Raw genomic sequence first — 11,217 nt, forward strand, 5'->3', positions numbered from 1 at the left:
AGGAATGGTGCAGCCGGCTGCCACAAGCAGATGCTAAGTGGGACCATGTGAAGCACAACAACGTGCAATGGTTGCGGTGTTCACCCTCAGGGTGAGAGAGGAGTGTTGGCTGAGTGAGGTGAACCCGCTCAGCCGGGTTGGCGTCTCCCAGCGACGGCAACCAACCTCCAAACGATGGTGGATAAAGCAAACCTGCTCACAGCAAGTGGTAAGAGGGGTGCTTAGACCTTCACCAGTGCCAGCCTGCTTAACCCAAACCCTCATTGATGGAGATTGTTGGAGCTGAACAGTGTCCTCTGTTTGCTCATCTGATGGCCCTGTGGATATGCCCGGAGCATGTCTCAGTTGACCTCATGTGGGTAGCGTGCCAGATCTTCCCACCACTGGTCTAGCTCTCCCACAGGTCGTGGATCGTATTGGCCAGTCTCATGTATCAGGTATCCCAGAGCATCTCTGACGTCTCTGTACCCCACGTGTGGGCAACAGACCTGAAACCCATGTGACTGCAGCTTTTGCTGTCAGCCAATGGCAAGGCAGAGATGGCTTCTTATTTCAGCAGAGTCACTAATCACGTGCAGTATTTTGAGGGCAGAGTTACATGTGAGCCAGTACATTACACTGAGTGCCACCAGCTCCAGAGCTGACTGAGCAAAGATGGAGGAGAAAGCTGGGTTATGGTCAAGCCCAAACTCTGTGCTGAGTTTCGTGGGACAGAAACATTTTATGAGCCCTGTCTGAGCCTCCAAGAGACAAGATGTCAGCCTCCTTGTCCCTTCCGAGGATGCGTCATCAAAACACCAGTCTGGCACCTCTTGGCTATCATAGTCCAAGGCTAAGACCCCAGGGCCTCAACACAGAACTGCTTGTGATGGGAGGCTTCATCCCGTCAGCGGGTAAAAGGGTTTGGGATCTGGGAAGAGCTGGGTGAGCTCCCATCTGGGCCAGATCTGAGCACAAACCACAGGAACCCCAGTGTCCCACTATCATTTTGCTCCGTCTCTGCGGAGCGAGGGGCAGTCGCTTCAAGGAGAGACTGGTTACCAGCATGTGGCCACACAGTGCTTGGAGGGCAAGGAGGTGGTGGGGAGCGGTGTATCCAGTTGTGAGGAAGATTCCTGAAGAACAGGAATCCTCTGTGGCAGTTGGGCTGGAGCACTCAACAGAATCATCTGTATTTTCTGCCCCTGCAGCATAGCAGGGTGGTTTCTGCAGGACTGCTGAGTGCTTGGGGGATGCTGAGTGAATCCCAAGAGAGGGAAAACCATCATCTTAACGTCTTAACGGGTGTCTGCAGGGGCTCTCTGTCATCCAGGGAATGGCCACAATCAAGGTTGCTCAGATTTGGATTGAAACTCTAGGTCAAACTGATGCAATGAAGAAGGTCAAGGGAGCGTGCCTTTCCTTCTCCAGTGTGAAAAGTCTCTCCTTGCTGCTCCTGCTCCATCCCAAAGACCTCTGCAGTCCCTGATGGATGCACCTTCAGGCCGTTGAGTCCCTGGACGTTTCAACACCCTGTGTACAGACAAACCTGTTTGTCTTCAGGTTTCACTGGGTCCATCAAGACGTGCTTGTTCCTGGCACTGCAGTGGGGAATTGCAGTGTAAACCTTCTCAGCAGATCCTTGAAACTCAATCCCTCTGGGTGTCCTTGAGCCACTGGCTGAAACGCTGGTTTCTGCGATGGTCAGTGGGAAATCAACCTCAACGTCAGTGGGGCCAGGAGAAGGAAAGGTGAAGATGACCCTCCACGTTATTGGACCCATATTGGACGAGGGCACTTGCTGTTGGATTTACTTTTCATGTGGTGGTCTCAAAACCACCACATGACCATCTGAGTCTAAGCCTCTTGCAATCACTTTGCGCTTTTGCCCAAGGGCTGCAAAGCCCTTCATGAGCACAGACGCCTCATGATGGCTTTGGGAAGGAAGACGGTGCGGGTTTATCTGATGTGGAAAGAGAAGCACAGAAAGCGAGATGACACAAGACACCAGATCTCCAACCCCAGCATTGTGGGATGTTTGACTCCATCTCAAAGGCCCGTTGTAGGTAATAGAGGAAGCTCTAGGATTTGCTTGGCCCAGTGTAGGTTTGTGCAGCATGTGCTTATGTCTCCCTTATTACAGGGCAAGGTCTGCTGCTGGGTGGCAGCTGTGCTCCTTCCTCAGTGGGGTGCACAGGCCGATGTCTAAGAGTGCTGGAGATCTGCAGGATTCATAGTGGGGCTCTTCTCCACCCCCTTCAGGGGTCAGACCTGACCCAGTGCCCCTCTGTGGCTGGTCCTGGGAGAGGGGCTTAGCCTGAGCTACCCCGATGTTTTCCAGACTGATGAGCTGTGTTTCTTCTTTCAGCTCCAAAGGTGCAGGCAGAAGTGATGGGAAAAGACATGTGCCATCAGCTGGGATCTTGAAGTGCCCACGTCTCATCGCACATGTCCATTTTCTGCAGCTCCAGGGCTCACTCCCTGCCACCAGCAGTTCCTGCCCAGTAATACAGTCTGATGACCTTGGCTGGAGGTTGGTGGGACTAACTGAAGTCTCCTCTTTCCTGCTCAGCCTCTTACTCAGTCTGGAGCTCACCACAACAACGTTTGTTTCCAATGTGAAGGTCAGGGGGAGCTTCTGTGGAAGGGAACATGGAAAATGTGCAGCTTCAGGGCTTTTGTTTGGAAGGTCTCCAGTCCCTGAGGTTCTTCCTTGGTATGCACGTGAAATGGGATCTGGCCAAACTCTCCCTGGAGTCACCTCACAGACATTCAAGACGTCCCAGTGCTAATTCTAGCTTTGTTCTTCTAGCTGCTCCCTAGGACAAAGAGCCAAAATTTCCACTTGCATAGATCCTTTGGCCACTGCCCAATCAGGGTGAACTCCACTTTGCCACAGTTTTTTTCCTCTTTCCTGTGAATCGTGCTAAAAACCTGTCCATGGAAGGGAGAACCAGGCGCTCTTTGCCCACCTTCTCAAGCTAAATGCTGGGGTTTGAGGCCGACACCTTTCTCGATGACTGTGCACGCAGGATTTGGTTATTATTCTGCCAGGGCAAAAGCACTTGCGTGATCTCAATCATTTTCTCTTCTTACAACTGCTTCCATGCTCAGAGTTAGTAGCTGAACGTTTTCGCAAGCCAAGCCGGCGCTGTCTCTGTCCCTGGAGTATGTGACACCTCGTGGGATCACTGTGGGTGCTGTTTGGATGGTTGTGCTGGAGGCTAATGCTCTCCCGGTTGCGATCTTGCAACAATGCTGATGTTTGCTCACTGCAACTCCTGAGTGAGGCTCGGGAGCCATTTTTTAAGTAGACTCTGGACCGAGAGAGTGCACTGCAGCATCACTCGTTTGGGAACGGGGCAGACAGTTGCCCACTGCTGGGGCGAATTGCTGAAGCTTCAGTTTGCATAAACATCCTGCACGTTTGGTGGCTTCCCCAAACCTTGATCCCATTGACTTTGGGAAGTAAGAGGGCTCTTGGGAGGGGAAACTAGCTGGGATTTTCAAGGTTTTTTCTTGCTGTAGCCAGCTTGAGTATATGGTAAGAGTAGGGCGACCAAGGTAGAGGTGGGAGGGTGTTTCTGCCCCCAGGGTTGGTCACAACCCAGGAAAGGAGTGGAACTACAGAAGGAAACCACAATGAAATGAAAACGCAGCTCTGCTGAGCCTCTGAAGAGGCTGCTGCTGGGTGATCATTCCTTGTTGGCTTATGTTAGCAGGACAGGCTCATCCTGCTCCTCAAGGATGCCCTAACCTCTTGTAACCATGGCAGCCATGGGCTGACAAGAGGGAGTCATCTGGTAGAGATATGTCTGGTTTCACTGAAATCAGTGGCCAACCTCCCACTGACTTCACTAAGACCACCATCTAGACAGGATACTTGATGCAGAACAGTGACTTTTCTCATGATCCCGAGAGCTTTGCTCCATTAGCCAATGTGGCTAAAAATGCCCTGAAAAAACACAACCCGCCACTTTGAACTGTTCTGCTGCTCGTAAGTGCTTGGAAAACCAAAAAAACCAAATACAACCCTCCAAAACAACCAATCGAAGAGGGGTGAATTGCTGGAGAAGGGGTGGCAGCATCTAGCAAAGTAACAGTCACGGCAGATTACAAAAGAGCCAACTGACCCTCACCAGCTGTACCGGGGGAAAAAACCCAAAGAGATGTCGTATTATCGATAGAAAAACAACGTACATCCGCCGTTATTTTACCTACAGAGCACAGAAGTACAGAGGAAGGGTGAGGGAGCTTGGCGCGAGGGACTCGCACCACTCCTACGGTAGCGTGTTGTCCTTCAGAAGATCACTGGCTTGAGTAGGTAGTACATGCACAGCAATAAAAAAATCCTGTTGTATTGTCTTGGTCCCACCTCAAATCTCGGTGGACTCTATTCGCTCGAGTCTGGAGGGGGTCCATGTTTTTTTCTCCTCGGTGTGTGGGGGGCTGGTGGCCTTTGTGTTCATCTCATTCACCTTGTGCTCCAGGAGCTGGTTCTTCTGGTACATCTCCACGTAGTTCAGTTGCAGCTGCTTCTGGTATTTGATGACTTTTTCCTTCTCTTCCTGCCACGTGCGCCGCTCCTCCTCGAAGTCCATCACCTGCTGCTCCCGCTGCTGCCGCTCCAGCTTCAGCTCTGTCTGGAGCCGCTCCACCTCCTTCCGCAGCGTGTTGACGCTGTCTTCACTCTGCCGCTGCATCTTGGCTTCGTCGCTTTCACAGGCCAGTGGGTCCCGCAGCTTCTCACCAAGGTCCCCAGCAAAAGTTCCCGGAGGTCCCATGCTGGCAAGTGTCCGCTTCAGGCTGGAGACCTCCAGCTCACAGTGGTTCAGTTTTTCCCTCAGCACCTGGACCTCACTCATCTTCCGCTGCAGCTCGCTCTCACAGATCTCCAGGTTGACGCTCTTGGAGCTGTAGGAGTCCTTCAGGGTGAGGATCTGCTCCTCCTTCTCCCGTAGGAAGTTCTTACCTTCCTTGAGCTGTGACCGCAGTCCCACAATCTCATTCAGCTTCTGGGAGACGTCTGCTTGGGAGTCCTTCAGCTGCTGCTTGAGCAGGGAGATCTCACCTGCCTTCTGGCACACCTGCAGGGAGAGCATCCGTGAGGTAGGAGAAAGGCAGCAAGGAGCCACCACCACTGCTTGTCCCCTCACTGCCCATGACACATCTGTGTTGGCAGGAGGCTCAGGTAACAGAGGGGACAGCCAGCAATGCTGCTCAAGGACTGAGTTCCGGCTTTCACCAGGACCCAGACCATGCCAAAGACCTAGAGGTTGTCCCCACATTTGTGGGGGAGATTTGATGTCTCTTCCTGGCTCTCAGGGATGCTGTCAACTCCCAGCTGGAGTTGACCAAACAGCTAAGCTAAGTGGTGTGGTCCTCACCAGTGGTGAACAGACATCAATGCTTCCCTTCCTGCATTCATCTTGCTCACCTAATCACAAGACTTTGGTGCTTGACCCCAAACTCTGCTCTCAGCAGTTTTCCCTCTGTGAGATCTTGACCTTGAACAAGCCTGAGACAGAAACACCTCGGACCCAGAGACCACATGGTCTGTCCCCTCCCCGAGCGCTGGGAATGTAGGACAGGATGCAGAGACAGTAGATGTTACTTACTTGCTCTATGACACTTTCCTGCCCAAAGACTCCTAAAGAACCCAACTGACTAAATTTTAGGGATCACCTCACTGAGAGCAGTCCGGGGGCCCTCATTTCCCATGAACTCCCTGTTGTTCAGGGCTCTGCACTGGCAGATCTGATGTCTCTGCTGTGGACAATTGCAGAGGCAAACAGTCCCTGCCTGCGGTGGCAGGAGCCTGGGCTGGAAATGGTGCCAAGAAACTGTCACCAGAGAGAATAGGCACAATTAAAATAGACTTGGTACCAAGGTGGTACCGCTCAAGACCGCTGTGTCCCGTTCTCCTGAAGCTCCTCCTTCTTGTCACATGTGAAATGATTGGCCTTTCCTCCCTCCTGAAGTGCCTGCAAGATCCCTTGCTGCTCTGGTCCAGTTGGGTCAATGCTCCTCAGATAAAGTCTCCTCTCCTCACCTTTCTCTGCTCTAGAGGACGTGCTTAGTGCATAATGTTGAGCAAGACACAGAATCACAGAATTGTTTTGGTTGGAAAAGACCTTTAAGCTCATCGAGTCCAACCGCTCCCCCAGCACTGCCAGGTCCCCACTGACCCCTGGCCCTCAGCACCACCTACACACGGCTGCTCAACCCCTCCAGGAATGGGGACTCCACCACTGCCCTGGGCAGCCTGGGACAGGGCTTTACAAACTTTTATGTAAAGAAATTGTTCCTCAGGGCCAACCTAAATCTCCCCTGGCACAACCTGAGGCCATTTCCTCTCGTACTGTCCCTTGTTCCTTGGGAGAAAAGACCAACCCCTACCTTGCTCTAAACTTTCATGGAGTTGTAGAGAGCGAGAAGGTCTCCCCTCAGCCTCCTTTCCTCTTCTGTGACTACCCATATCCACACCAGCCCTTGCCCTCAGCAGACACAGACCTGTGTCACCCAGGTTTAACTGTAGTTAAAATGGTGTAACACTGTCTGGATAAAGACCTGCGCTATTTACTGGAAGTTCTCTCTGTGGGCTGACTCTTCCCAAAAGGCAGAGAAATACATGAAGAAGAGAGGAGATTTAGATTAGAGGTAGGAATCTTCACTATGACGTTGGTGAGACCCTGGCCCAGGTCACCCAGAGAAGCGGTGGATGTCCCATCCCTGGCAGTGTTCAAGGCCAGGTTGGACCTTGAGGTTCTGAGCACCCTGGAAGGTGTCCCTGCCTGTGGCAGGGGGTTGGAACTAGGAGGACTTGAAGGTCCCTTCCAACCCAAACCAGTCTGTGATTCTATAAGAACACCTTGGATAGGAATCAACTTACCAATTAAAAAACTTTAGATTTCGGCCTCTGCTTGGGTGGAGATCTAGGCAATAGAGACCACGGAGCCTGGAGAGCAAGTCAACAAGTGTAGGTGTCTACAAATTTTAGGTGTCCTTTTCCACAAGCTGAGTCCCTCTATTTATATCAACATCAGCTGTTGCTGCCAGGACTGTGGCAGTGAAGCAAATAACGAAAGCCCATCTGGGCTTTTACTGGTGCAGGGATTCTTCCAGACATAACCTGGGAGGCGTCATGTGGGGCAACACACCCTGCTTGTTCTGGGGTGTGACTTGCAGAGATTTTACAGCAAGCCTCTAATAAGCTCTGCTGAATATCTGCAAATAGCACATTTCAGAGTCTAATTAATCCCAGGTTCATTGACTTTCCATCAGGATTAGCAGAATAGGGTCTTTTCGATTCTGGAGCTACATTTTGCCTCTGCACTCTTAATAAATTTAAAGTTTCTAGCCAGTCCATGGAAGGATTAAAATTCTTCACACGATCAAGCTGAAAAAAGAATAATGTTAGCCCTGGCTATACAAACAGACTTTGATAAAATGCTCTAAAAATAGAAACAGTAGGAAAAATCTGTGAGACTCAGAAGGAGAACTGGAAAGAGGAATTTGCCTTTCAGCCTTTTATGAGAGATAAAGTTATTAGCAACTGAAAATAGCACGTTACAATGGAAAGCATGAGGTAAACTTGGCTGTCGATATCATTCTTAGCTCACTTGCTTTATATCTTAAATAAAAAAATAATCAAATATTTGAAAAGCAAATTCAAGGTTTGCCCAAATGCAGAAAAATTTAATTAAAATAGACTTGAACCCGTTTTTGATAGGCACAAATACCTGTACGGACAGACCTGTATTCACTGGAACTGGATTCAAACGTCACATGTTGGAGTGACCTGACTGGGAAGCCAGATTATTAACCAGCACAGGAGATGATGTACACAGAAAGCTGTGCTCATTTTAGTTTTCAACGACTACAGGCTTGGGGCTCAGGCAGATGAAGAAGTAGGTGAAGCGTCATCTGTTACCTGAAGTCCACCAACCCGTAGCCATTGTCTGTGGGGTCCACTTGGGGCAAAGGGGAGGTGCTTTGGGTTATCAGAGCCCTCAGTGAAAAGCTCACTCAAGGTCTGCTACAACAAGGCTCTTACCTCCCACTTGGTCTCTTCAATTTTTGGGAGAAACTCAGCCTGCTCCTTCTTGAAAGCCACAAATTTCTTCTCCAGCTCCTCTCGTTGCTGGAGGAGTTGTCCCATGTCATCCTGGAGTTTTTTTTTCTCCTGCTGGAGCTTGAAGATTTGGAGCTGTAAGGCCTGCTGAGCCCGCTGCGCCTTTTTGGAGACCTGTTGCAATTTGTTGGCATAGTTTTGCTTCAGGTCCTCCATTTCCCTCTCCCAGATCTTCTGCTTCTCCTCAAACACTTGGAAGATGGCTGCCTCGCTTTTGTCCAAGTTCCTTCGCATCTGGAGGACTTCCTGCTCCTTCTCCCACAGCCGGTCTTCTAGGTCTTGGATGATGTCATCCGTTGAAGGTGAGTGGAAAGGCATCGTTTCGTTGAGATGGTTCAGTCTGTTGAACGAAGAGGTGCTCTTGCTTGAAGACCGCCCGCTGTCTGAGGTAGATATCCCGTTGTATCCCACGATGTTCTTGTCCACATAGGTTGTACCAATGCGGTTGATGTGGCTGGTGGAGGCGCTCATTGGACCCACGTGCTGGCTGTAGCCTGTCCCGTATGTGGGCAGGCTTGTTAACGAGTTACGTCCTGAATCCGAAAGGCCCCCCACTTGGTTTGTAGTCCTGTTAAGGCTGCTCTTGTCGAGTCCACTTTTGGGTGCGGATGGGCTATTGCTGTTGGCGTGGTTCAAGCTCTTTCTATTCTCTGTCACTCCGTTGCTCTGCGGCGGGCAGAGGTTCTGCATGGAATGGAAGTTTTTAGGAACTACTGGTTTAAAGGCTGAGGGTCTAACTAAGGGCTCATTGCTCTGCAAAAGGAAAAAGGACCACGCATCAAACATAGCAGGAAGCTTGGTAACAGCACAGAGAAGAGACACATCAACACAGGATGGGGCTGGTGATGGAGCTAAGATGTCTTGGGCTAGCTCCGTATTTCTCAGCCGTATGACACCCTGGGATCTAACACGAGGGACCTGTAGTCACTTGCGCGGCAACACTTTCTCTTCCCTTGCCCCAAGTGAAAAAAATACCCCTTGATTCATCCCAAATCTGTGTGATTTTTCCCTAGAATACTCCTTGGGTCCTCTTTGTGCTCTTTGCTTGGAGACCTGCCACCTGCCTACCAGACCTGATCAAACACCTCTTTGATTTTGGCAAATTATGTTTTGAAGGACTTCTAGCGTCGAGGGTGCATTCAGCCCAGGAGCACCACCTTTCCCTCCTGCCAGCAGTCATCTCTCCCCTGTCTGGACACCATGTCCTGCTTGTGCTCAAACAGGAGGAGGTAGGAGCTGTGATCCCAGCCGTCACCGGTCCAAGTGCAGTGACACTGGGCAAAGAACATGCTGAAGCTGCTCTTGATTTGAATGTTTGTGTTTTCTGCGGGCGTAATCAATGCTGAGGAGATAACGGGTTTTGAAAGGATTTTAAAACCTTGCACATTCCTCACCCTGTGAATGTACCTACAGAGACAAAATTTTCCTCAGAATGAGATTGAGTCTCCCCCACTGCAGGTTGGGGTGCAGGTGAAAATTAACCCAGGGGAAGCTGCTTTGTACTAGTAAAGTTGTTTTGAAAACACCTTCCAGCAGAACCAGAAGGAGCTCTGGAGAGCAGGCAAGGTTGGAGACCAAAAACCTGGCACCTGGCATGTGGGACCGAGATGAACTACAGGGGATGATGGATTAACCCGGGAGACAAGGCCGCCAAACACTGCAGAAATAATATAGCACGAGGCAGTGTCCCCAGGACACAAATTATGGGAGTCACTGGAGCAGAGCAGCAGGCTACATTAAACACAGCTGGCTCCTCCAGGCCTGGGAGGTGTTTGCTCCCCAAAGCCAATGTCAGCCACGAGGACTGGGCTCGGATGGGTGATGACACCTACGGGGTAGTTTTCAAGCCTTGGCAGCTCGTCCCTCGCAAGGAGCACTGGGATTTTGAACAGGTGCTCATAGCTGCATTCAAGCAACAGCTTTTGGGGGCAGTGGGCTGTTGGACATTGCCTGTAAGTCACACAAAACATAAGAGTGGGACTCAGATGATGGACCTGCTGAAAGAAGAGCCAACTCCAGCTCCCTCCCCATTGATCAGGGAGGTAGGCACAGCATCTCAGGTAGGTTGGAATAGTCAGTGACTTAAATACAGGCTTAAATGAGCTGGAAACTTGTCTGTGGAAGACTTGTGAACATGCTCTTGGGTTCCTCAAGAAATGACATTCCCCTTTGCTCAGTGCCCTGAAAGTAATAAGAATTGTATTGTCTGTACATAAAAATGTTGCCATCTACATAGTAAGAATTAGACTATCTGTCAGGGTTGCACCATGAACCAAGGCTTCCCGGTCTGTGCCATGGTCATCAAGCTGCCCCAGGAGGTGTTGATTCTCACCTGATCTAGTTTGCCGGAGATTGGCAATATCTTTGGTGGGTTACTGGGCTCTCGGTATTGGGGAGGAGGAGGCATGTTCTTCTCATTGTTGGTGGTCACGTTCCCACAGATGTCCATCTTCACCTTCTCGCTTTTGCGCAGGTCACCGTTGATGTAGAGGGAATTGGAGATCTTCTCTGACTTGTATGTCTTCTCCTCGCCGGAGTAGCGGTTGGAAATCTCCCGCGTGGAGTACCCATTGCGAGACCCCTCCGTCTGCCGGCTACTGCTTTGTGTCCGGGTCCCCACGCTCTTCATGGCGAACTCTTGGTCATTAGCAACTCCGCTGCCCACGCTCCCCATGGTGCTCTTGGAGATAGGTTGGGATGGCTGGGGAGCAAAACCGTGGAAGTTCTCCGGGCTGGGGTAGGTCGGGTCACTCAGAATGGGCAGTGTCTCTAGTGTGGCCATGGCAGCACAGAGGTGAGGTGGAGGCACAGGTCAGTGGCACTGAGAGAAGGAGGAAAAGGGAAAGACTGTTAAAGAAAGATCTTTTATCTACCACACCCTTTGCAGATCAGCGCCGTAGAATCACAGGATCATAGAAAAGACCTTTAAGATCATCAAGTCCAGCCATTAACCCAGCACCAAACCATGTCCCTCAGCACCACATTGACACATCTTTGAAACCCCTCCAGGGACGGGGACTCCACCACTCTCCTGGGCCGGCTGGGCCAGGGCTTGACAACCCTTTTAGGGAAGAAATTGTTCCTCAGCTCCAACCTAAATCTCC

The 11,217-nt window shown here is 50.8% G+C and overlaps 1 protein-coding gene across 1 annotated transcript; it reads right to left on the bottom strand.

Moving 5' to 3' along the window:
- Positions 1–4,355: 4,355 nt before the first annotated feature.
- On the bottom strand, positions 4,356–10,895 carry LOC104501585 (leucine zipper putative tumor suppressor 3). The gene is made up of 3 exons (XM_010145420.1): positions 10,446–10,895; positions 8,036–8,866; positions 4,356–5,066 (listed from the first exon to the last, which is right to left on the bottom strand). The coding sequence occupies exons 1-3, from the start codon at positions 10,893–10,895 to the stop codon at positions 4,356–4,358; spliced, it is 1,992 nt and encodes a 663-aa protein (XP_010143722.1).
- Between the last annotated feature and the right edge of the window lie 322 nt (positions 10,896–11,217).

Source organism: Buceros rhinoceros, unplaced genomic scaffold (genome assembly GCF_000710305.1).
Source record: "Buceros rhinoceros silvestris isolate BGI_N320 unplaced genomic scaffold, ASM71030v1 scaffold17561, whole genome shotgun sequence".
NCBI lineage: Eukaryota > Metazoa > Chordata > Aves > Bucerotiformes > Bucerotidae > Buceros > Buceros rhinoceros.

Bases quoted from the DNA above. Each gene is read 5' to 3' on its own strand.
- LOC104501585 (XM_010145420.1), bottom strand. From the start codon at position 10,895: ATGGCCACACTAGAGACACTGCCCATTCTGAGTGACCCGACCTACCCC. The intron at 8,867-10,445 runs GTGAGAATCAAC...TTCCTTTTGCAG, and splicing joins TCTCCGGCAAACTAGATCAG to AGCAATGAGCCCTTAGTTAG. The intron at 5,067-8,035 runs GTAAGAGCCTTG...CTCTCCCTGCAG, and splicing joins TTGAAGAGACCAAGTGGGAG to GTGTGCCAGAAGGCAGGTGA.